The sequence below is a fragment of the Orcinus orca genome, chromosome 10 (genome assembly GCF_937001465.1).
Source record: "Orcinus orca chromosome 10, mOrcOrc1.1, whole genome shotgun sequence".
In the NCBI taxonomy this organism is placed as follows: domain Eukaryota; kingdom Metazoa; phylum Chordata; class Mammalia; order Artiodactyla; family Delphinidae; genus Orcinus; species Orcinus orca.
Genome location: NC_064568.1, coordinates 84,119,308 through 84,144,809, shown reverse-complemented (window position 1 = coordinate 84,144,809; position 25,502 = coordinate 84,119,308). Strand labels below are relative to the sequence as shown.

The window sequence follows — 25,502 nt, the reverse complement described above, 5'->3', positions numbered from 1 at the left end:
TCACCAGCATAGTAGTTATAGTAAGAATGCCTTAAACAGCTTCTTAATCATTAAGACATTGTGAGACTGCTCCATCTGTACAATTCCAGTCTATAGTCAACATTAACTACATTAGTTCATATTAATTTTAATCAATTAATTAATTAATTTGCTACTCTTTAGGGGGAAACCTTTCACATTCAGGTAAATAAAAATCAATTTATCAAGTCAGATCAAAACTATTATGAATCTTGATGAAAATCCTATGATGCGAGAATTCCCTGGCTGTCCAGTGGTTAGGACTTCACACTGCCACTGCTGAGGGCCCAGGTTCAATTCTTAGTTCGGGAACTAAAATCCCACAGGCTGTGCAGCCAAAAAAATTTTTAAATTAAGAAAAAAAAATCCTATGATCCTCAACAGCTTGTTTCTCACCTTTCGGTTATCTTGGGCCTAACCAAGTGCCAAGACACCATCCATATCCCTCTCTCCCAACTTAAAGCCAAGTGTGCATGAAAGCTCATGCCAGCTAAGCTTAAACTCCCTCCAGGTCAGAGGATTCACACCAAACGTTTATAACAAGTATTGTTCATGTTTTTAAAACTGCCCTGTGGTTGGGGAGAGGGAGATTGGGTCAGAGGCAGCCAATGTTGATAGAGCCAAGTATGGGCAGTAGGAGAAAATGTATCTTTTCAGAAACACATTGGGAGTCCTGGGTATCTGACCAAAACAATTCCACAACATTCAAAGTATCAACCTGTGAAGTCAAGACTCTCAAGAATTTCACGATATCTCCTGTTTTCACCCAGATCACCTTCTGCTAAGTTCTTCAGAGACTGCTACCTTCTTCGTAGGTGCCTGAGTGCCCGTCCCCAGCTTCCAGCTTTAACAAGAATGGGTTCTGCCTCTGAGGAAATCGTCCCCAGCATAGCGTTTTCTTCTGTTCTCAAGTACCCTTGCTGGATTCCTGCTCTGAAGTACCCCTGGCTGACTAGGGACTTTGCAAACGGTGGGGCTCTTCCTTTATCATTTCCCTACAATCTTTCATTGCCTTCATTATCCCCTTGTTGCAGTATAATTTAAAACTTTAGTGTTCTAAAATCCTGTAGACGTCCTCCAGTTAATCTTTTCTAGGCTTTTAAAATTTCCTTTTAAATTAACCGTATTTTTGTTACCTCCGCAAAGCTAGCCATTTCCTCTTGTCTCCTTATCTTTATTTTTCCTAACGATTTGCTAATAGCCCTGATCTTAAACATTGTTCATTTTTCTTTGGTGTTTGTTTCTTATGTCATGTAAAGAGATACATATAAAGCCTTTTACAAACCAGAAAACATTATACACTTAATAAGTATAATTTATTGAGATCAACAAAGGACCACTGCACCTCCTTTCACTCTTTCTGCTCCTTCCAAACCTAAAAGACTTCTCCGTAGAGGAAGGAAAGATTATAGAAAAATACTTTTGAGTGCCTACTATGCCTGACAATGAAAGCGATAAAGCATACACACACACATGCATACATACTTGGGCTTAAGCTTTCAGTATAGTAATATTGATAAGACTTGCACATAAAAATAAGACAGTGCCATGGTAAATAACTTGTGAGTGGTGAACTGAATGCTGTGGAAGTTCAGAGGAGGGAAAGGTTACTTCTGGCTGTGTGCTATTGCATGGACAGGGTGACATGTTAGCTGAAAAGACTAAAGGAGTTTGTCAAATTTAGTAACTAAGGCAAGTTTGAAGAGATACATACATTGTAGCGGCCTTCAATGCCAGAGCAAGGGGTTGAAATTTTATTCAGTAACACTGGGGAGCCACTGACATTTTATGATAAAAATATTATTTAGGAAACTATCTGGCATTATTGTATAATTAAAAAGTTACTTTGCTGATAGTCTTTTAGACACCCCACTTTTGTATATAACAAATGTGTGTTTATAAGTAAGTGAATTATAAAATGGGTTTAACTCTAGCCTATTTAAAAGGATGGTCAAAAAAATTATTTTCAGATGAAATTAGACCCCATAGAATAAGCTGCTTAGTTAGATATAAGCAGTATATAAAGTGGAATAAAACGTCACTTTTCATGCTTTTAAAAATTGTATTTAGGAATTTTAGTGTCAATTAGCCATTCTGTTGGATTGGCCAAAAAGTTCATTGGGGTTTTGGAAGTTTTTGGCCAATCCAATACTTCACTTCTCCAATTGAAACAATGCTGAAATCCCCCATTTTCTTTCTTCTTCCTTTTCATTAATAAGTAACTAATTATAGCTATTTTTTCTACTTGGGTAGAAAAAGAGATTTTTGATGAATAGCCCTCCTAGATGGGTTCTTAATTTTGGTAAAGATGTGTGTATTCCTGCAAAAGATTCTGTTTCTTTTCCTTCTCCGGCTGCGTTGGGTCTTCGTTGCTGCGCACGGGCTTACTCTACTTGCGGGTGAGCGGGGGCTACTCTTTGTTGCGGTGCATGGGCTTCTCATCGTGGTGGCTTCTCTTGTTGCAGAGCATGGGCTCTAGGCGCCCGGGCTTCAGTTATGGTGCAGGGGCTCAGTAGTAGTGGCTCACAGGCTCTAGAGCATAGGCTCAGTAGTTGTAGCACACGGGCTTAGTTGCTCCGGGGCACGTGGGATCTTCCCATGTCCCCTTCATTGGCAGGCAGATTCTTAACCACTGCGCCACCAGGGAAGTCCCTCTTTCTCCTCCTTTAGTGGGAAAAAAGATAGTAGGAGTGCCAACTTACCTCACAGGCTTGCGAGGATCTGCTCATACAAATAAGAAGTGCTGGATAAATAATCTGAAAACGTTAATATTGATAGAGAAATGGAGGTTAAACACTTTGTTAGCCAAAACCTCTATATATTGGAATGACAATTGTTTAATAGTAAAGGCTCTCTAAAAAAAGTGTCCTGACACAAGCGTGTGACAGTGTTGATCTTATCTTGTAGTGATGTCCCAAATCATCTGTGTGGTTCCATCTCAATTATTCATAATGAGAACTTTACTCAGTAAACTTAACTTATCTACTTTTCTCTAAACACACTTTTTAGTCTATCTTTTGTTACTCCTTGTGATAGCTAAAATTGGGTCTGACGAATTCAAATGCAGGAACTTTTTTTCAGTCAGCTCTGAAATGTGGTACCTGTTTTGTACGTTTTAAATGGAGTTGCTGCTACAGAAATATCTGGGGATGACTACTTTCCTGTGGACTTTTTTTGTTAACATAACATTTTATTGTAGAAATATCCTTTTATTTCTGCATCTACCCACATTTCTCACTTTGTCTGTAGCATTAGCAAGTCCTTTCTGTTTACCACATCAATCTAAGACCTTGGAATTTGAACATAGCAAGTGCTTCTGGTCTCCTTTCCCAATTAATGGCTGAATACTGTGATGTATTCCTGCCTGTTCGATGTATTTTGTTTATTAGGAATTGGGTTGTCATCCAAAATCCTCTGCACAACTTTCCAAATTCCCATTTTTATTCAAATTTCTAAGCTACTTCAAGATTTTTAAGGGTCTAGGGAAAAAAAAATCTGAACAACCCTAATGTAACTTATTTGTATAATAGTAATAAACCATGTGATTATTCCTTTCATCTGAGCGAATTCTTAAACAACTAACACATTGCATAATTTCCAAGCTGTCAGAAAATAACTATAGTTTCAGGTATTAACTAAAGTGTTAAAAATTTTAACCGTTTTCTTCCCTCTGTTCCTCACCAATTCTGCCCATCAGCATTGGGATCCTCGGAAATGAAGTTTGTAGCCTTTCAGACCCGCTACAGCAGGGGGTATAGAAGGGCTGAGACATATGTGTAAGATAAATGACAGGCTTACCAGAGCATCCTTAGCCCCTAGCAGAGTTCCTATTAAATGAGTGAATCTGGAAATTGATCCAGCTTGTTCTTTTGTATTATTTGTGAAATAAAATTCATATTTTATGGCAAGACAAGGAAAACTTAAACATAAAAAATTTTCTCTGGGGACTTCCCTGGCAGTTCAGTGGTTAAGACTCTGCATTTCCACTGCAGGGGGCCTGGGTTCGATCCCTGGTCGGGGAACTAAGATCCCTCATGCCACGTGGTGTGGCCAAAAGAAAAAAAATTTTTTTTTTCTCTGCTCTTTGGCCTCCTCTCTTTCCTCTACTGTGCATTGTGTATCTGCATTATGCATCAACCAAACCTCCCCATCAGCAGAAATACCTGTTCAACCATAAAGAGAAACATTCTAGCACCAACAAGGTACTCCTTAAAAGGTAACATTCCTTCTTAATGGGAAAAAAAGCCCCTTAAAATGAAATGTAGAGAAAAGCTCTCTCTCCATGTTTGGGCCTCTGTCATCTTTAGAAAAATTCACTCTGGAGTTAGTTTATAAATGTGATCATATTGTCTATGGCACTGCTTTTGCTCTACAATGGCAGCACCCCAATTAAGCAAAATGTTATTTTCTCAAAAAATTTTTTTCATTCTTCCCATCAGAAGACCTGTATTACGAAAAATTGTACTCAATTATTATAGTTTGAATAAGATAATTATATTTCATTAATAAAAATGTGTGGAAATTTGTTTTCTGTCTTATTATATAAGTGCATATGTAATATCCTCAATTTTGTCTCTTGGTCCACAAAGTCTAAAATATTTACTATTGGCCTGTTACAGAAAAAGTTTGCTAATCCCTGTTCTAGATAATAGTTTTCTTAAGGAACAAAACTATATTCTAAAACTAATTTTCCCATATATTATCTGAAAGAGATATTCCATCAATCAATCAATATTTGAAAACCCCATCTAATACTAAGTGGCTTAATTTTATCCAAAAGAATATTTTTTTACATATAATATGACATTTTTACTTACAGAGAATCTGTAATACTTTATCCATTGTGATATTTTCACCATACATGTGACCATTCATTTTTAATACTCCCTCCTATTTGCCAGTTCCTAAGGTAGCATAGTTTATGGCAGGGCACCATGCCAGTCCTTGTCTCCTTCAATCACATTACTAAAATTTTACTTAGATCAAATGACCTCATTTGGTTCTATTTAATTTCTCCATTTTATTCATTTAGACGCCTAGCATCAGGAAAGCACCATTCCTAAGTTCTGACTTAACTTTTCTGTCACTTTCCAAGTCTGTCAATTAACTGAGCAGGTCAACTTAACTATAGAGAACCAAGATGACGGTAATGTCTATGCACATTTAAGATCCAGGGGAAGTAATCTTCCATGAAATGTTTGCCATTTTAGAGAGTGAACAAAGTGTGTGCAGAACGTGGTTCCCAAACAACAGTTTCTGAAAAGCTCAATTAGATAAGGAGACATCTACAAGCCTGGGTTAGATGCTTCCCTGTGTTTTGCGAATTTAAGAATACAAATCATGACTCCAGTCCTCACTTAACTCAGGCTGAGCTCAAACTTTGATTTTAAAATAAGTTCTGGGTCTTGCTTCCAAGTGGGATTTGGTAGTCATTAATAAACGTAAACGTATCTCTGACATGAAGATGGTGGACAAGGTCCTTTTTAAGGAGTTAACAAGAGGAGCGTGAGAAGTAGGGAAACTTCACCAAGGGGTAAAGATAAAGAGGGCGGAAGTGAGAATGATAGGAGAGAGGGTATCAAGATGCTTAACGGCAAGTAACCATGTAGAGAAGGGAGTGTTTGAACAGTAGAGGGATTCACTGATGCGAATTCCTCTTTTAACGTTCCCACGGGGCTCAGGATGGGGAATGTAAATCCTGACAACAGGCGCGGCCACGCCCCCTTTATCCGCTCTTGCGAAGAGGCCACCACGCAGCCTCAACCAAAACAGTGGCCTCACAGTCCACATGCTGATTGGGTTTTCTTCTGGCAAGCGCCGGAAGCGGAAGTCGTGCGCAGGACCGTTGCTAGAGCGCTTGCGTGGTCGGGAATCGCCGTCAGTCCCGGTCTTTGTAGTAACTGCCCTTGTGAAAGCGCGGCTCGTGGTGCCAGTGTCCCGGTCGCGCTACCCCGAGGACACCCCAGCCTCTAGGAGACGGCGACGCAGCTCGTCGGGGAGCCTGCCTTCCGTGCAGACCAGACCATCACCGTGGGGACAGCCGTTCCCAATCCCACTCGCACTCCCGCGGCCGCGAGGGCCTCAGGCCTCAGTGGGGTGGGTCGGGCGTCGGCGCTCCTTGTACCTTTAGCCGCTCTGGATCTCGGGAGCGGCCCACCGGGCTCCGCAACTACGCTTTCTCGTCCTCTTCTGTCTACTATGGCGGATACCGCTACCATCACCACCACTATGCGGGCGACAGGCAGTGGGCGGAAGACTATGAGAAGGAGAAGGAGGAGAGCTATCGTCAGGGGAGGCTGAAAGAGAGAGAAAGGACTGGGGAGTTGGGAGCACCTGAGGTGTGGGAGCTGTCTCCAGAGTTTCCTGAGCCAGATTCTGGTGAACGCACCCCAGTTGAGGATGAAGAGGTAAAGACTAAGAAGAACAGCAGTTCACGTTCCCGCTCCGAAGAAAAAAGGAAAAAGGCCAGTCGTTCAAAAAATAAGAAAAGAAAGAAAAAGTCCAAAGTCTGATAATAGCGACAGTAATTCAGACTATGACACTAGCTCTGATGATGATAAAAAGAGAGCAACAAAAGCCAAGAAGAAAGAGAAGAAAAAGAAGCACAGAGCTAAAAAGCCCAAGAAAAAGACGAAGAAGACTAAAAAGAATCCAGTGTCAAACGCTCTAAGGATTCAGAAGGGGAGTTGCCAGAAGATATCTGGATTGAGCAGTCAAAGATTGCAGATAACATGGCTCTAATAGGTCCAGAGGCACCTATAATACACACCTCTCAAGATGAGGAAGCTTTGAACTACGGCCATGCTCTGCTTCCAGGTGAAGGTGCAGCTATGGCTGAGTATGTAAAAGCTGGAAAGCATAACCCACGAATAGGTGAAATTGGGCTGAGAAGTGAAGAGATTGCTTCTTTTGAATGCTTAGGTTATGTTATGAGTGGTAGCAGGCATTGCAGAATGGAGGCTGTGCAACTGCGTAAAGAGAACCAGATCTATAGTGCTGATGAGAAGAGAGCCCTTGCATCCTTTAACCAAGAAGAAAGACGGAAGAGAGAATAAGATTCTAGCTAGTTTCAGAGAGATGGTGTACCGAAAGACAAAAAGGAAAGATGACAAATAAGAACTTCTGTTCTATAGCTGGACTTTTAAGAATTTTATCTGACCAAAATTAAAAGGCTTTATGATGCTGCTGTACCTACTATAAGTTCCTCAAGAAAAAACTGCTTTTTGAGATCTCTTTAGCAATTTATTTTTTGTTATTTTTAATTTTAAAAGTAAAATGTGCACGTTTTTAAAAATATTCAAACACTACAGGAGGAAAGTCAGTAAAATGTAAGTCTTTTACCCCAGCCCCTGATCCTTCTCCCCAAAGAAATCTCTTTTTGGAATCTTCTATATCTGTCCATAAGTTCCGTGTATATACAAGCATGTATGTTGCAGGCTAAAAATTGGATCTATTAACCTGAAGGGTTTTTTGTTTTTTTCCCTGTTGCTCTGACTTTTCTCTCTTTGAGGGCTTCATTGCCTCATGGAGCCGTTCATTTACCCCAGGGAGAACCAGAAGAACCCCACAAAGAACAAAGGATTCAATTGAGTGTATATTTCTGGTTTCCATTTAACACTGAGTTAAAAAGTAGGGGTTTATTGGCTCATTTTCCTCTTCAGGCTGGTTTCCCTTAAATAACGAAAAGGCTGCCAAAGCTCCTGAGTTTGGTTATATATTTTCCTGGTCCACCTATGAAGAGAGAACATTTTTGTCCTGGCATTCCAAACAAGAATACTGAGATGCAGCCTAATTAGATTAGCTTAGGTCACATGCCCTTCCCCACAAAAGGAATTGTTGCAAGGGAAATAGAATGGCCTACTCCTGAATCTGCAGGTTTTGTCACCCTAATGGGCTACATGGGCAAGGAATGGATACCTGAGTGAAAATCAGAATAATGTTGGGAAGGGGGGGGTAGGCAACCAACAAATGCCCACTACAGTTTTGAATGATTTTTTTTAAAATATAGACTAGAGAGTACAGGTGCTGAAAGCCAAAGTTTTCTTGAAGAAAAGCTTGGCTTTGACTTAGAAGCCGAGTACCTGATTGAAGGGGTGATAGGATTTATCCGTAAAAATAGACATAAAAAAGATAACGATCCAGAGTGCTTGAGTATTCCAAAGAGTAGATTAGGCACCAGCTAGACTAGGAGGAGAAAGAACAAAATGAGAATAAAGGAGGAGCTCATGAAAAGGAGATCAGATCAGGTGGGACCAGGTGGACAAGAGAGTTAGCATTGAGAGACTGGCTAGCACCAATGCTGGAAAAGACTTTTAGAGTGAGCTCCACTCATGTTCTGTGGTAAGGCTTTTGTTGTCATCCAGTGACATCTTCCTGAACTCTGAGACTTCAGCGCTAACCAAGCTAATTTGGATAAGCCCCTTTTCAAGGCTCAAGACCCTGGTAACCCCACAGAGCTGAAGGAGAAGGAGTGCAGTTCTAGAATCTGGCAGGGCAGAGTGATGTAGAAGGGCACTTTTACCCCAGTATGTGACTTGATTGACACTGGACCACACTAGCTTGAGATTTTCCCCAAAGAGAGTTGGGTGAAAGCCGCCTTGTTACATATGTATATTTCCATTTTTAGAAACAAACCATACCACACTATACAGATGGATCTATACCTTGCTTTTTTCACTAAACAATATATATTGGAGATATTTTATATCAATGCATGTAAATCTATCTCTTTTTAATGACTTTATAATATTCTATTGTATGGAAGAACCATGTTTTATCCAATGTTTAAGATGTTTTCTGTATTTTGGTATTATACAATACTTGCAGTGAAAATCTTTGTGGATGTATGAGAGTATTATCTGTAGCATACTCATATAGAAATAGAATTAATTATTGGGTCAAAAGTCCTTTGGGTCATCTAAAAATGGCCATCTAGAAGTGGAATTATTAAATCAAAGGGAAGATATTTATAAGTGCTTTCTATGTGCTAGGCACTATAGCAGATATTAGGGATAAACCAAACAGCAAGTTAGGCTTGATCCCTGCCATCAAAGAATTTTACATGCTACTGGGATACTTGTAACTCATGGCTGTAATGCAACAGTGCCTCTGATCATATAGAAAAGGAAGCTTTTATTTTAAATATCCTATGAATGGACCTGATGGAAACATATAGACGACAGTTTTGTTTACAAAAATGAGGATAATCCTGGAAAATGAAAATCTCAAGTTCGAAAATTGATTTGTATTATTAGTGAAATGTAGCTCTGTCCTGGTAAAGATTGCGTTTTGATTTGTTCTCACCTTATCTACCTCTACCCCTTCCAAAAGATACAAACAGACTACATAAAAATGCACACCTTGAATTTTTGTTGAAAAACTCTTGTTTGTCAAGCTACATTAAGTGTATTTATTTTCATGGGATAAACAACGCAATGCCAATAATCTCAGCCTTGATAATATGAGTGACATTTAAGAAGCCAGCCATGGTAGGGAGTTTGAAAGGGGGTAAATGAATTAGAATACATTTACTTCCTTTTAAAATTAAAATTTATGTTTACTCCTTGCATAATTTTTTTGGGGGAAAGCACTAATTTATAAATTTGAAAAATCAGTTGTATGTTTTCCCTTCAGGACAGAATATTAACTTCTAATTAGTAAAATATTTGCATTGACTGGATTTGTTAGCCTAAGGAAAAGTTTGTTTTTTGTTTTTTTTTTGCGGTACGCGGGCCTCTTACTGTTGTGGCCTCTCCCGTTGCGCAGCACAGGCTCCGGATGCGCAGGCTCAGCGGTCATGGCTCACGGGCCCAGCCGCTCCGCGGCATGTGGGATCGTTGCGGATCGGGGCACGAACCCGTGTCTTCTGCATCGGCAGGCGGACTCGCAACCACTGCGCCACCACGGAAACCCAGGAAATGCTTTTAAGTAAATATATTTTACTTTAATTTTTTTTTTTTTTTTTTTTTTGCGGTACGCGGGCCTCTCACTGTTGTGGCCTCTCCCGTTGCGGAGCACAGGCTCCGGACGCGCAGGCTCAGCGGCCATGGCTCACGGGCCCAGCCGCTCCGCGGCATGTGCCACCAGGGAAGCCCTACTTTAACTTTTAAAAGATATTTTCGAGCTCTGACCCTCAAGGAGAAGGTAACTCTCCTGATGATAGAATTTTTTTCTTTCCTGTTATGAAAATTTCAGGCTTGAAACAATATGAATTATGTCATAAAACCATGGTTAGTATGATATTTGTTTCAAAATTATCAATGATGAAACCAAAGTTTGTTCAGGTTTTTTAAAGGGTTTATTTTGTTCACAGACTATAAAAATACAGTGTGTGATGAGGTGGGCAAGAGAGGGAATATTTGTTTTCTTCTGCAGAATTTATTTTTGTAGTGATATATGATCCCCTCACCCCCATACATTGCAGAGAATAATCGTTGATTATTCTCTCCCATAGTAATAGACAGACTGTAACTGAGCAGGACCCTATGGGGCCTCCCCAGGACAGACACCTCCCCCATATCCTCTGCTGTGGCTCCTCTCTGAAGTATAGATACATAGATAATAGTATCTGATGCATTCTTCCTGAGTTGTTTTACAGATGCTAAAATTACCACCAAATGGAAGAAATTAACTACTTGATGATCATGAGCCCGCAGACCTACAGGCTCCAAAGAACTGATAATGTTAACCGCCTTGTTACCGCAACACCAGCCAATCAGAGAAGTGTGCAGGAGCTTGACCACCGTCACCTGGCTTTTAAAACAATGCTTTGCTGAAAACCTTTGGGGAGTTGGGAGTGTTTTGAGCACGGACCACGCGTTCTCCTTGCTTGGTCCTGCAATAAACCTTTCTCTGTTCCAGACTCCGACGTTTTGGTTGGTTTGGCCTCACTGTTCGTCCAGCTCACGAACTTGCGTTTTGTAACAATTCTGAATTTTTTATTACCTTAAACCCTTCAATACAAATATACGTTCATTGTTCAATTTAATCTTCAAAATACTTCGACATTTCTTTTTTCCACTGTATTTGATGACTTTTTAAATTGGGAAGACATGGTAATATATGTGTCCGTGTTTTAATTACGTGAGTAAGCAAAGTGGAACGCCAGCTGTTTGTGATAACAGTAAAGTGAGCTGGCCCGTTTTTTACATGAATAAAATAAATTTCGGCTTAAAAAATGAAAAAACAGTAAGCGCACAACGGGACGCCCCTCTCAGCTGCGGGGCTTGGAGAACGTTCAGCCAACCGTTGGGAGCTTGGCCGCCTCCTGCGAGGCGGGAGCAGAAGGCCATCGAGCCGCAGTCCTCCCGCAGTCCTAGAGCGACGCTAAAGTGAACCGCGGAGCGAGAGTCGGAGATCAGCAAAGAGCTAAGACGGAGCTTGGCAGCGTTTGCCCTTTCCTGCCGGTCGTTGGAGCGGTGAGTGGTGACTGTGCCCCAGCTTGGGGAGGAACTGCAGCCCGTGGGCTGGGGATTAACTGATTGCCTGAGGGTGGAAGTGCAGGGAAGCCTTACCCGACAGAGAGGCCGTGTGGACTTGGGGCGGGGGCGGGCGAGAGGTGTCAATCCTGGGCCCTAGGAGGGGAATGATGCTGTGGATCTAGTTATTGGGGCACAACCTTCTGCTGCATATTTTTCATCCACTGAGCTCAATTTTAAATACCTATTAAAGGTAAACCTTGGTAACATTTGAGCAGAAACCTGAGGGAGGTTAAAAGATCTGTGTGGCCTTTGGGGGTACGAATTTTCTAAGCAGGGTGGAACAGCAAGTGCAAAGGCCCTAAAGCGGGAGCTTGCTTAACATGTTCGAGGAATAGCAGGGAGACCAGCGTGGTTGGAGCGCAGTGAACAAGGGGGAAGTGTGTAGAAGATGATATCAGAAAGATTGGGGGGTGGGAGGAGGCATGTAGAAAAAGTGGGCATTGTATTGTGTAAGGAATTTGGTCATTTCTTGGCGTGAAGAGTTGTCGGAAAATTTTAAGCAAAGGAAAAACAGCTGACATGTTTTAAAGCATCTACAGCTGGGAACTCGTGATGAGAACAGACTGTAGGAAGGCAGGAAAAAAGCCGGTCCCAGTTTGAAGGCTGTCAGGCAGGGAGAATTCTCTCTTACTTGGGGAAAGTCAGCCTTTTTTTTTTTTTTCTATTCTGGCCTTCAGCTGATTGGATGAAGCCCACTCACATTAATGAGAGCGATCTGCTTTACTCAGTCGACTGATTTAAATGTTAATCTCATCCAAAAACGCCTTTACAGAAACACGAGAGTAATGTTTGGCCAAATATCTGGGTACTCGGTGGCCCAGTCAGGTTGTCACATAAAATTAACCATTTTTATTTTCTGTCTAAGAATCATTACTTTCGCAGACTTTTTTTTTCAGTTTCATTAAGAGTTCCATTGCCCCTTGAACAATGCCGGGGTTAAGGGCTCCTACCCCCAGTGCAGTCGAAAATCTGAGTATAACTTTACAGTCAGTCCTCTGTATTCACAAGGCCGCATCGCAGATTCAGCCAACTGCAGATTCAGCCAACTGCAGATTCAGCCTATTTATTGAAAAAAAAAAAAATCCATATATCAGTATAAGTGGACCTGCGCAGTTCAAACTTGTGTTGTTCAAGGGGCAACTGCAGCAGGATTGGCTTTTTGAATTATAAGTCCATTTTTTTTTTTTTTTTTTTTGCGGTACGCGGGCCTCTCACTGTCGTGGCCTCTCCCGTTGCTGGAGCACAGGCTCCGGACGCGCAGGCTCAGCGGCCACGGCTCACGGGCCCAGCCGCTCCGCGCCATGTGGGATCCTCCCGGACCGGGGCACGAACCCGCGTCCCCTGCATCGGCAGGCGGACTCTCAACCACTGCACCACCAGGGAAGCCCTATAAGTCCATTTTTGACAGAAAAATATCAGCTGGGAGTGCTACTCTAATACACATCCAGGAATATATAACAGCTGGGTGGTATTTTTCAGCTAGCTGTTATATATTTGGAATTTGGAACCTAACTGGCCGCAGCCACTAACTGAGCCTCACGCATATTGGTTCAGAAGTGTGTGCCAGCAATTGGCAGACACTAGTCACTGATTTCTAGAGTCACTCAAGAGTTGTCAAAATCAAGAATGCTCACTCTACACATACCAAGAGGCTGTTTCAAAGGACGATGGTGGAATTCTCTGAGTTCAGTTTTGACATGTTGGGTTTGAAAGGCTTTTGTAAGGTATCCAGAAACCAGATAGCCAGAAGGAAATATAGATCTGGCACTCTTGAGGTATCTGGGCTGAAAAATAAAGAAGTCATCAGCATAAAGATAGTAATTGAACTTACAGACATACCTGTCCTCTACATTACCCCCTCCTATCTTATGTCCTATTTCTCTCCTTCCTTTCAATGTCCTATTTTTTGAAAGTAATTTTTGCTTACTCTTGCCATTTTCTCATTCTCCTGTGGCAAGGTGACTGTCCTCCCTATCCCATGACCAGAATTGCCTTCACAGAGGTCACAATGACCTCTTTGTTTTTTAATTAAGTGCATATGTCAGTTCGTAGGTGAACGCACCTTCCTATAACATTTCACTCTCGAACACTGCCTCTTTATAATTCCAGTTATAAATCAGTCAGTTGCTATTCTTTTTCTGGGGGTGGGGGGATGTTCCAGTGCGGACCAGAAAACCTGCTAAACAAATTCTAAAAGAGCTGTACCACTATTTAGTTACTATTCTTTACAATTATTATCTCATTTACCTCAAAACATCTCTGTGAATTAGATATTACCTTCATTTTACAAATGAGTAAACAAACAGTGTAAGTGACAGAGCTAGACTAGAACCCAGGCCTGTCTGAGGCCCAGGCTCTTTCCATCACTCCACACTTACAGAAACAGATCCCCTTGGCCTTCTAGATACTACTATCCTTGTTTTCCTACCTCTGCAGTTGTTCCTTCTTACTTCTCTTCCTTACATGTAGGTGTTTCCCAGGGTTCCAGCCCACTTAGCCTTTTCCCAGCCGTAACTAACAACTACCCTGAACATGTGAGGTTTTCCAACAGTTCTGTGCTTAGACTTTTCTGTCTGAAAAACCCTTTCCCGATTTTCTTGCCTAACTTTCACTTGTCTTGTAAGAGTCAGAAGGACTCACCTCCAGAAAACCTTTTCTTTCTTTCTTTCTTTTTTTTTTTTTGCTATTTAATTGCTTTATTAGCTTTACATTTTCCCATGCAAATGGGTGAAACTCTACTGTTGACAGAAACTTAGATTGGGTGCCCAGGCAACCTCCAGTGAGAAGCTGGTAACACAGAACCCACCTGACACATGGAAATTACATAAGGTTCACAGCAAACGGATCAGTAAAGGCATATCAGGAAAATCTAAGGAAAAGGAGAATGAAAATGGGAATCACAGTATTAATCTCGTGGAAAATGGCAGGAATCAAGGCATAAGGCAAAATTCATCATGATGGTCATGGTGATTAGAGAGCTCCCCCATAAGGATACGCAGACAGTTCCTCAACTGCAGCTCCCTAAGTTTTCTCCTGATTTCTCTCATCTCCTCCATGAGCATTTCCATATCATCTCCATCTCCACCCATCCCATCGTTGACCTGCCTCTTGGGTATGGCCCATGGGAAATTAGGGGCAAGTCGGCGAGCCTGTCCCTGTCTGTTATTTCCTGCTGGCTGGTGGCCTTCGCCCCCTCCCAAAGGGCGGTCTTGCTCTGCATTCTGCACAGGCTGCTCCACTTCTCCGTTTTCCTGGACCTATCCTCGCTGCCTCCTGCTCTTGATTCTTGCCACGAGTGCGCCTCCTAGACGCTTAGTCCCGCAGACCTGCAAGGGGCCGGGGTGGGGGCAGGGGGCTTCAGAAAGCCTTTTCTGACCTGCTAATTCACTTGAGATTTCTTATGGAGCAGAGAGCTGTAAAGGCCAAGGAGTTCTTTTATCTCTGTGTCTCAGCAACTAAGAGAGTCTGGCACATTGTAGACAATCTGTAAATGAGATGAGTTATGAATATCCATATATTCTTTTAGTTAATTCTGAAACTGGCTTTAATTAATGAACCTACAAGCAGTTTTACTCATTTTGTGTCTTTTTTCCCCTCTCAACATTTGGAGAATTTTCAAATCTACCGAAAATTTGAAAGAGTGGTACAATTAATACAATATACCCCTCATATAGCAGCAGCTGTGAACTTCCTGCTACATTTGTGTTCTCTGTCTCTCTCCACACACCGCCCCCCATAATCCCCCCTCCCCAAAACATTTGAAAATAAGTTTTAGTACCATCTCCTGAGAATAAGGATATTCTCTTACGTGACCACCTGAGAAAACTCTTAAGATCTACACACTTTTTCTGTAAAGGGCCAGATAGTAAATGTTTTGAGCTTTGCAGGTGATACGATCTCTATGGCAACTACAGTTGACCCTTGAACAGAAGGGTTTGAACTGCATGGGTCCACTTTTGTGCGGATTTTTTTCAATAAATATATCAATAGTATCAATACCTGTGTTTTCATTTTACAGATCTTTAAGTGTGGGGAAAAGTTTGTGTTTGATTAGAGATCACAATATGTGGAGTCAAAAGAACTAGAGTTTGAATCCTGATCCTATCCAAGCTGTTTCAGCTTCCTACCCTTGGTCATCTACCAGTTCCTTTGTGTTTGAGGCAGAAATAGTAAGTAGTATACGGATTTTTGACTACACAGGGGTCAGTGCGCCATTGTTCAAGTACTCAGTCCTGCAGTGTATTGTGAAAGCAGATGTAAACACTATCTAAACAAATGGGTTTGGCTGTATTCCAGTAAAGTTTTATGTACAAAAACAGCCTTTGGGCCCTATTTGGTCTGCTGGGCCATAGTTTGCATATATATATATTATTCATATTCAAATTTCTGAATTCTTCAAAACATATTTGTATCTTTTTTTTAACTTAAGAGCAAATTTCACACATTGCATTTTGCTGTATCTCTTTAATCTAGAAAAATACCTTCCCCACACCTTTTTATTTTCACGATATTGATTGTTTGGAAGAGTACATGCCTATTGTAGAGAAGCTGCGTTCTGGACATTCTGGATTTATCTGAAAGTTTCCTCATTGTTAGATTCATGTTAAACACTTTTAGTAAAAATGCTACCTAAGTGATAAGGCACAAGCTCAGTTGTCTTGCTGTTGGTGTTACTAGGTTTCATTTGATTAAGTTTGTGACTGCCAGATAGCTCCATTCTTCCCCTTGTAATTCATAAGCAATCAGTGTGGTGATTCTCTGAGACTATAAGCTTGTCCTTTCCCCCAGTGATTTCACCCATTTGTGGTCCTTGATTGAAACAGTTATTTCCTCAAGGGCTACAAAATGGTGATTTTTTTCAAATCTGTTATTCCTGCTATGTTAGCTGGTAGTCTTCTGTAAAACAGAGTCTTCTCATTTTGTATGGTTGTTTCAGAGAGAAAAAAAAAAGGATAGTAATTATTGGAAATGTATAAACCCAACAAAGGGGTGTTGCTATTGTTGTTATTATCATTACTACTACTATACTATTACTGTTTCTGTGATTCTTGTTATTACATTTTCAGGGGTATCCCTGAGGAGGCAGTCAAAAGAAAGTTCTCCAGAACAGAGAGAGCAGTCTGAAGCTGGGGATGGCAACAGCATTGGTAACCACTCCTTCCCCGGCTCCTCTGAATCTGAAGAAGGAGGGACTTCACTTAGTGAAGGAGGATCACCGCTCTCCTCGGGAACAGGGGGCCAAGCTGCAAGGAAACGGCGCAGGCCTCGGGCAGGAGCCGCTGTGCAAACAGTTCAGGCAGTTGCGCTATGAAGAGACCACAGGACCTCGAGAAGCGCTGAGCCGGCTCCGGGAGCTCTGCCGACAGTGGCTGCGGCCCGACGCCCACACCAAGGAGCAGATCCTGGAGCTGCTGGTGCTGGAGCAGCTCCTGACCATCCTGCCCGAGGAGCTGCAGGCCCGGGTGCGGGAGCATCACCCAGAGAGTGGGGAAGATGTGGTTGTTGTACTGGAGGATTTGCAGCCAGAACTGAGAGGAACAGGACAACAGGTGGTAAGGGTCAGATGTGCTTTTTTGTAGGAAAGCAGGAATTGAGACCTCTGGCCAGAGCAGTGGCCATGAGCTCACCAGTGGGAGAATCGCTAAGCTTTGGTTCAGTTTCTTTTCAGTCTGGCTGTTCATTGCTGAAGGTCTTACCTCAGCCTTACCTGTCTCTGGTGGGAGGAAACTGAATGTGCTCCAGCTTCTCCAGCCTCTTTTCTTTGCCCTTCTGTGGTTTCTCTTCGCTCTCTTTTCTAACATAGAAGTGTTTTTCTGAACAGCAGTTTCCTCCTAAACCCACGTGTACCTAATCATCCCTAGGACCCAAACCAGGCAAAGAAACAGAAAATGCTTGTGGAGGAGACGGCCCCTCTGAAAGCAGTGCTGAAGCAGCAGATCCAGCCTGAGGGTGAAATTCCCAAGCCCAAGAGACAGAAGGGTAAGAAGTAGACTGCATCTTCCTGCATGTGAGATGTGGTGGGCTTCATGGTCCCCCCCGCACCCGAGGCCCTGCTCAGCACACTTGGCATTTTGCGTCTTGTTCTTGTTTTGAGTCAGGTTTACTGAGGTGTAAATTACATGCAGTAAAATTCACTCTTTGTAAGTGTACAGGCCAATGACTTTTCACAAACATGAAATAATTGTACTTGTCTAATGATCACCACAATCAAGATATAAAAGTTTCCATCACCCCAGACATTTCCTTTTCCCCTAATCCTTGTTTCTGTTTTTGCATGTTTCTAGTTTGGGTGTTTTTTTTTTTTTTTTTTTTTTTTTTGCGGTACATGGGCCTCTCACTGTTGTGGCCTCTCCTGTTGCTGGAGCACAGGCTCCGGACGCGCAGGCTCAGCGGCCATAGCTCACGGGCCCAGCCGCTCCGCGGCATGTGGGATCTTCCCGGACCGGGGCACGAACCCGCGTCCCCTGCATCGGCAGGCGGACGCTCAACCACTGCGCCACCAGGGAAGCCCTGGGGTTTTTTTTTGTTCAGTTAAAACTGAATGTTTCTCCTGTGTAGACGTTCACCTTCCTCTTCTCCCCATTACTGTAGGGGTGAATTAAAAAAGGAGTGCTAGTTTCTTACCCAAGGCAAAGAATTCCAGCCACATGATTCATTACTCATTTTTTCTTACCACATTCAAATTATTATAAACGACTACTGTCTTTTACTTCTAAATGTTACCTGAATTATTTTATTTTGCTCTATCATATTTTCTTTGACTCTGAATTTCTCTTTCTAATCTCTATCCCTTTCATTTTCTCCTCTTTCCAGTCTGATACAAGCCCTGCTTCTCTTTTTGTTTTACTGTCTGTCATTTTAGTGCTTCCACTGAAGTTAAATTACCTCCTGTTCATTCTCTGTCATTTAAACACATTCATTAATGTTGCTCTCCTTGTTAAAGCCCTTCAGTGAGCTAAGTAATGTTATTCTTTCAATTTTTTTTGATGTTTGAAAAATTCCATAATAAAAAGTAAAAAATAAAAACCAACCACCACCTTCAGTGACTCCCAATAGCCTTTAACAAAGGCCTCACACGGCATGTTCTGGCATTTGCAGACCTTGCAGCCCCATGTCCACTAGCATCACCAGCTTGCTCCGATTTGCTTGAGACTTTTAGCTCCAGCTGTTGCATGTGCTGGGAAACCCCTTAGTCCTAGACACATTGGGCTAATTAATCGCCCTTTGTCCCACCTGATCACACTGTGTGTTCCCCTCATGTTGAGTTGCATTCCATTTCCCATTTGCTCCTCTTCTGTCTGGAATACTTTTTCCTCACTCTCCCTGGCTAATTCCTCCTCATCCTTCAGGACCTAGCTTAGATATCACTTTCTTTGTCCTTCCCTAATTTCTCCAAGTCTGGATCAGTTTCCCCACCTGTGCTGCTAGAGCTCCAAGTTTTCTCCTACCACGGAACTGATCGTATTATATTAGAGTTGCTGGTTTACTTCTCTTTTTCTCCCACCAGACCAAAAGGGCATGGGCTTTGTTTTGTTTCCTGAGTCTGCTACTGTCCCTGGACTAGAGTAGACCTTCAGTAAATGTCTATTTGATGAATGGCTGATTTCAATTCTAAAGGCTCCTTTTACCTACTACCTACTCCCCCTGCTCAATTTCTGAGTCTGCTTCAAAAGTCCACTTCTTCTGGAAGCTTTCTGAGTAAAGTCACTGAAAGAGAGAGGCCTACCTTTTCTAAACAGCCTTGCAGAAATGAATTTATGCCGTGTAATCAGTGATGGGTGTTTAAGTATGAAAAGTAGATTTAGCAATAGTAGATTCTTGAAACTGTTCCTTACCCTCTAGATCTGTTGAAAATGTTATTTTATATTCTTCTTTTATTTATTTACTTTTGGCTGCATTGGGTCTTCGTTGCTGCATGCGGGCTTTCTCTACTTGTGGCGAGTGGGGGCTACTCTTCGTTACGGTGCACGGGCTTCTCATCGCGGTGGCTTCTCTTGTTGCGGAGCACGGGCTCTAGGTGCGCGGGCTTCAGTAGTTGTGGCGTGCAGGCTCAGTAGTTGTGGCTTGTGGGCTCTAGAGTGCAGGCTCAGTAGTTGTGGTGCACGGGCTTAGTTGCTCCATGGCATGTGGGATCTTCCTGGACCAGGGCTCGAACCCGTGTCCCCTGCATTGGCAGGCGGATTCTTAACCACTGCGCCACTAGGGAAGCCCCATTATTTTATATTCAAGTTCAGGTTGTTTTTCAGTTTTGGAGGCCCCTGCCTCCCCTTTTAGTTGTGTATGTCATTATAAAATCACTGGAAAAGAACCTCTTATTCTCATCCCTTAACTCTCACTCCCTCCCCCATGGAGCCTACTTCATCCTCTTGCAAAAGGCCTTTACACATAGTACATGTTTTTAATCTTCCCTCTCCCGCATGTGCTTTTACTTTCCCTGATGTCTCCTTCCCACACCCTTCACTTTCTCATCTACTCTCACTCATTAAATGATCTGCTGCCTTTATCTTGCTTACACGGGGTAACCCTCATTTGCTTGTTATTAGTGCTGCTTAGATGCTCCCTCTTCTATTTTCTCCATCCATCTCCCCTTTTACTCTCTCATTCTGACTGCATCCCCTTTCAGGCTCCTGGACTTAAAAGACTTATCCTATCTACTGTTCCCTCTCACCCTCTTCCCTGTGTGTCTGAGCTAAGGTTTTATTCAGCACACATTGTTATAATTTGCTTACATGTCTTATGTTCCAGACATATAAGCAAATTATTACAACACTGAGATATAATAGCTCCATTGAACCACACAGGAAAGCAGTTACTGCCGTCCAAGGAGATCAGGAAAGGCTAAGACATTTTTGTGGACTTCATGTTACCCTCAAGGCCTTGTGGCCCAGTGTTTTTGATTTATTAGTGAGGAGACTGAGCCCAGAGGAATTACCTAAGATTACGCAGTTAATCATGATAAAATTGGCAGCACGTCTGCATGTCTTCATTTCCAGTTTATTTCTTCATTTCTGGTGCTAGCCCTTTCTTATTGGCCCCAGGGTACTCAGTTGACCTAGCTTTCTAATTTTCCACATGAGGCCATTATCAAGAACATACAGCCATGCCCTTTATGACAGTTTGCTTGCTTGCTAACTTCTGTTTGTGTGTATGTATGTATAGATGTACGTATCACATGATAAACCTCAAACCATTTAAAATAAGTTGCCTCTCACCATAATCCCCCAAAGGCAGCCACTGTTAAACAGTTTCTTATGTATCATTCCATGTATGTTCTATGCAAACACGAGCACCCACAACATTTCCACTTTGCACACATGGCTTGATTCAATTTTTTTCCCTCCTAATTGTAGATTCCTTTCCCTAAGCACCAAAAAACAAGTAACTGGTGGTATATATTTAATGTTTCAGGTGAGGAGACAAGGATTGAGAATGGGAAGCTGGTTGTAGAGACAGACTCCTGTGGAGGAGTGGAATCATCTGGGAAAATATCTGAACCCAAAGATGCTTATTATGAGGACTCTAACTTGGATAGGCAGCAGGACAAGGCCAAGGAGAAGACTGACTATAAATGCTCAGAATGTGGGGAGGGGTTCATCCAGCACTCAGACCTGATTAAGCATGAAGGTTCGCACAGGGGAGAAAAGCTCTGTGAATCTGAAGTGTGTCAGAGTTCTAGTCTTACTGGACATCAGAAAATCCACTCTAGAGAGAAGGGTCATCAGTGTCATGAGTGTGGGAAAACCTTTCAGAGAAGTTCACACCTTGTCAGACATCAGAAAATCCATCTTGGCGAGAAGCCTTATCAGTGCAAGGAGTGTGAAAAAGTCTTTAGCCAGAATGCAGGCCTTTTGGAACATCTCAGAATCCATACTGGAGAGAAACCTTACCTGTGTATCCACTGTGGAAAGAACTTTCGGCGCAGCTCTCACCTTAATCGACACCAGAGAATTCACAGTCAGGAGGAGCCCTGTGAGTGCAAGGAGTGTGGGAAAACCTTTAGTCAGGCCCTACTCCTCACCCACCATCAGAGAATCCACAGCCACTCCAAAAGCCATCAGTGTAACGAGTGTGGGAAAGCCTTCAGTTTGACCTCAGACCTTATTCGACACCACAGGATTCACACTGGAGAAAAACCTTTCAAGTGTACCATATGCCAGAAAGCCTTCCGACTAAACTCACACCTTACTCAGCACGTGAGAATCCACAACGAGGAAAAACCGTACGAGTGTAATGAATGTGGAGAAGCCTTCAGACAGAGGTCAGGTCTTTTTCAACATCAGAGATATCACCACAAAGACAAACAGGCTTGATGAGGTGTCCTCTCCTTACGGACCATCAGAGACAGTACATTAACAAGCAAGCCGGCACTTCAGGAAAGGCACTCTAGCCAACTCTGGCAGAGAACTCTTGGGGACCAAGTTGGAGGCTATCTGCCTCCTCTCTCTTTCCTTCGTTTTCCTTGTTGTCAGCTTTGGGCCACAGTAATTTGACTCTAGACCCTGGGGGATCAAAGGTAAATAGCATTCTTTACTGCAGGACTTCTCAGAGCCTTTAGCATGCTAAATGCATAGCTATGCATCCCCAAGTAGTAGAGAGCCTCATGATTGAGTGAGGGCTTTAAGTCAGCAATGAATCAAGTGTCCACAGATTTACAGGCTTAAACAGAAAAAGAGCAGGTTGATATTTTCGCATATGCTACAGCAACAGACTCCTATACAATAAAACCAATGATGTTTGGAAATATATCACACTCAAAGGTATCTTAAAGCACAGGTTAATGGTAAACATTTTCACCCACTGGTTTTATTACCCTGCCTGCCCCTAGCATTATCCTCTCCTTCCCTACCCCCAATCAGCATTTTGGAAAGCAAAGATGATCTAATTTTACCATTTCGCAGCCCCATCCCTGCCATAATACCTCATTGATTCAAGTTAGAGAGTAAGGTTTTATTTAGACTATGGAAGAGATTTCATAAGCCATTTGAATGAACTGGGCTGAATTAATCCAAGTAGCAACTGTCTTCATAACTCCAGTGTCAGTATAGTGGCTGCTGCATAGAAACTTCAAAAAATGGGGAAAGAAATTGGACTTTTTTCCTTTAATACTGAGGACAGAATTTTAAAATGCTGCTTGTTCTGGAATTTTGAAAGTCAAATCAGAAAAACAGCTTGGAAGAGATCATGATCTTCATGTTGTGAATGCCAAAATGTCATGGTAATGATGAAGAATATTAAGCTTAGGGAAGTCCACTTCTGAATATATCACCAGAATGATAAACATCACTTGCTGATTGGTGGTAGCTGCTTGGGGTACTTCTCACTCTGTCACGTGAGTGGGAAGACTGGTGAGTCCTCATATTTTGCTGAGGTTTTTGTTCAGCTGAGTATAGTTTAAAAACAACAAAAAAAAGTGGGAATGATGTAATAAAAGTTCGTTTTTCTCTTAAATAGAAAAGGCCAGAGACAGCAGTCCAGCACTGGTAAGGTGGTTTCATGACATCACTAGGGAACCCAGCTTCTGCCTTTCATGCCATCATTCCTTAAGGTCATCATCCTTGATGGCTGCTGAAGCTCCAGCCATCACATGCAAAATGTGGACAAAAGGCAGAAGGACAAAAGAGACTCCTCCTGGTCAGTCAGCTCCCTTTAAGCAGCCTTCCTGTAAATCACTTCAGCGGTTGTATCATAGGCCAAATCTTAGAAAAGGGAAGCTGGAAAGTGTGTCTTATTCTGGGTTGCAGAATGCCCAGCTGAAAATCAGTCTTCTGTCACTAAGAGTAAAGAGGAGAGTGAAGGCTGAAATAGGCACTTGGGGGCCTTTTATATAGATATATTTTTTTTATTATTTTTGGCTGCGTGGGGTCTTCCGTTGCTGTGCGCGGGCTTTCTCTAGTTGAGGAGAGGGGGCTACTCTTTGTTGTGGTGGTGAGCTTCTCATTGTGGTGGCTTCTCTTGCTGCGGAACATGGGCTCTAGGTATGCGCTTAGTTGCTCCACGGCATGTGGGATCTTCCTGGACCAGGAATCAAACCAGGGTCCCCTGCATTGACAGGCAGATTCTTAACCACTGCGCCACCGGGGAGGTGCCTGGCACTTAGGAGTCTTTGGCCCACTTCCCACTCGGAACTGAGTGGATGCAAGCTGAGCAGAGCAACAGTTAATACCATTATCTGGAGGAGGACCAAATCAGCAGGAGAAGCAGCTGTAATTTTATGAGAAATTAAAGAATTTCATGGAAAGTCAGTCATGTTCCATTGCTTAGGAAACCATAAAGGTATGTGTCTTTATTCTGCCTTTATGAGTAAAATTAAGTTGATAACAGGGATTTTTCCAAGAGTTTTGAGGGGTGTGCTGAGGTTTGTACCTAAACATTTAGCTCCATGTCATAGTTTAAATCTATTTGATTCTGTTCAGTTTAAGGAAAGAACATGGAATATCTTTATTATTCTCATTAAAAAGCAAAGATAATTAAAAGATTCAAAGTATGAACAATTGATATATACCTTAAATATATGGAAAATTTATTTTGGCTTTCTCTTTTCATGATGATTCCATAGTATAGGTATTATAAGCATTGTAAGTTCATTGACACCTTAACCTAATTCTTCCTTACGGTTCCAAAGGAAATGGTGTTCTCATCTGTACCCTGGGGCAGATCCATAACCACCTGGGCAAAATTTTGGATACAGATATATTTAAATAACGTGTTTTCCTTATTTATTCCTGAAAATTATAGAAACATTGAACAAAGGGCAAATGTTATAACAGATCTTGACTGGGGTTTTGCTTGCAATGTAAGACATCCTAGACACCCTAAAAGGCAGTTAAAAATCTTTTCAGAGAGCAGAAGTCCAGGAAGACTAACTGTATTGCAGCAGTATCTTCTACTGGTCAGCCATTTCTGTTTGGGTCTGCTTTTTTTTTTTAATTAATTAATTACTTATTGGCTGCGTTGGTCTTCGTTGCTGCGCGTGGGCTTTCTCTAGTTGTGGCGAGCGGGGGCTACTCTTCGTTGCCCTTGCGGTGTGCGGGCTTCTCATTGCGGTGGCTTCTCTGGTTGCGGAGCATGGGCTCTAGGCACATGGGCTTCAGTAGTTGTGGCATGTGGTCTCAGTAGTTGTGGCTCACAGGCTCTAGAGCGCAGGCTCAGCAGTTGTGGAGCACAGGCTTAGTTGCTCCGTGGCATGTGGGATCTTCCGGGTCCCCTGCATTGGCAGGCAGATTCTTAACCACTGCGCCACCAGGGAAGTCCCTGGGTCTGCCTTTTTTTTTTTTTTTTTTTTTTGCGGTACGCGGGCCTCTCCCATTGCGGAGCACAGGCTCCAGACGCGCAGGCCCAGCGGCCATGGGTCATAGGCCCAGATGCTCCGCGGCACGTGGGATCCTCCCAGACCGGGGCACGAACCGGCATCCGCTGCATCGGCAGGCGGACTCCCAACCACTGCGCCACCAGGGAAGCCCCCTGGGTCTGCTTTTTAAAGAGTTTTTAAAGAATAGTTTTACTGTCAAAATTGAAAGTCTTTTCACATGTTAATTGGTTGGTAAGTAACATGTTAATTCTGATTTTGAACCGCCATGTTCACCTTGGCTGAATTATTCTATTAGATTCTCCTTTTACTCTTAAACAGCAGTGCCCTTAAAAATTAAATAAGGGAGCTGTATATCAAAATTTAAATGCACATGCCCTTTGACAAATAAATTTCAGTGTGTAGTATTTACCCTAGAAATATACTCATAAAACCATGTAAAGATATTCAATGGTGTTCTCTACTTAACAAAGAAAAAATATAGTAGGAATAGTTAAGTAAATTAACCCATACAATGGAATACTAATTAGCTGTTAAAAGATAAAGTGGTATGGAAAGATCTCCAAGCTTTCTTAACTGAAAAAGATAAGGTGCAAAATTATATTGTGATGCCAGAGGTGGTTTAAAATACATACTTATTAAACAGATGTTTAATGAGTGCTACTATGTGGCTGTTAGCGTCCTGGGAAGATATACAC

General features: G+C 42.3%; 4 protein-coding genes and 1 non-coding gene across 6 annotated transcripts in view; 3 read left to right on the top strand and 2 right to left on the bottom strand.

The window, feature by feature from the left end:
* LOC101279885 (zinc finger protein with KRAB and SCAN domains 4) overlaps positions 1-25,502 on the top strand; it is a 94,026-nt gene that overhangs the window by 12,383 nt on the left and 56,141 nt on the right. The window contains exon 6 of one of the 2 annotated variants that reach the window (XR_004480136.2): positions 789-4,544. The exons of the other annotated variant lie outside the window; for it this stretch is intronic. The gene's annotated coding sequence lies outside the window, so the exon portion shown is untranslated. Of the gene's footprint in view, positions 1-788; positions 4,545-25,502 lie in introns of those variants that run through there. 2 annotated transcript variants of the gene reach the window in all.
* On the top strand, positions 5,788-9,939 carry NKAPL (NFKB activating protein like). Its single transcript, XM_012539180.3, is given in 5 exon segments — positions 5,788-6,061; positions 6,063-6,508; positions 6,510-6,658; positions 6,661-7,069; positions 7,071-9,939. Coding segments are annotated over 5 exon segments (1,323 nt in total). The 5' UTR covers positions 5,788-5,806; the 3' UTR covers positions 7,135-9,939.
* Positions 9,948-21,813, top strand: ZSCAN26 (zinc finger and SCAN domain containing 26). Its single transcript, XM_033417054.2, has 4 exons — positions 9,948-11,435; positions 16,565-17,050; positions 17,360-17,477; positions 20,907-21,813. The coding sequence occupies exons 2-4, from the start codon at positions 16,631-16,633 to the stop codon at positions 21,806-21,808; spliced, it is 1,440 nt and encodes a 479-aa protein (XP_033272945.1). The 5' UTR covers positions 9,948-11,435; positions 16,565-16,630; the 3' UTR covers positions 21,809-21,813.
* On the bottom strand, positions 12,893-15,509 carry LOC105748903 (protein BEX3-like). Its single transcript, XM_012539179.2, has 3 exons — positions 15,498-15,509; positions 14,305-14,755; positions 12,893-13,282 (listed from the first exon to the last, which is right to left on the bottom strand). The coding sequence occupies exons 1-2, from the start codon at positions 15,507-15,509 to the stop codon at positions 14,429-14,431; spliced, it is 339 nt and encodes a 112-aa protein (XP_012394633.1). The 3' UTR covers positions 12,893-13,282; positions 14,305-14,428.
* LOC117198904 (U7 small nuclear RNA) lies at positions 13,647-13,708 on the bottom strand. The gene has a single exon (XR_004480160.1). It is a non-coding gene; the product is annotated as a U7 small nuclear RNA (small nuclear RNA).

What these genes read in the sequence shown, in the direction of transcription:
- ZSCAN26 (XM_033417054.2), top strand. Translation starts at nt 16,631, where the DNA reads ATGGCAACAGCATTGGTAACCACTCCTTCCCCGGCTCCTCTGAATCTG. An exon ending in GAGGAACAGGACAACAGGTG is followed by an intron (nt 17,051 to 17,359) that starts GTAAGGGTCAGA and finishes AATCATCCCTAG; the next exon opens with GACCCAAACCAGGCAAAGAA. An exon ending in CAAGCCCAAGAGACAGAAGG is followed by an intron (nt 17,478 to 20,906) that starts GTAAGAAGTAGA and finishes TTAATGTTTCAG; the next exon opens with GTGAGGAGACAAGGATTGAG.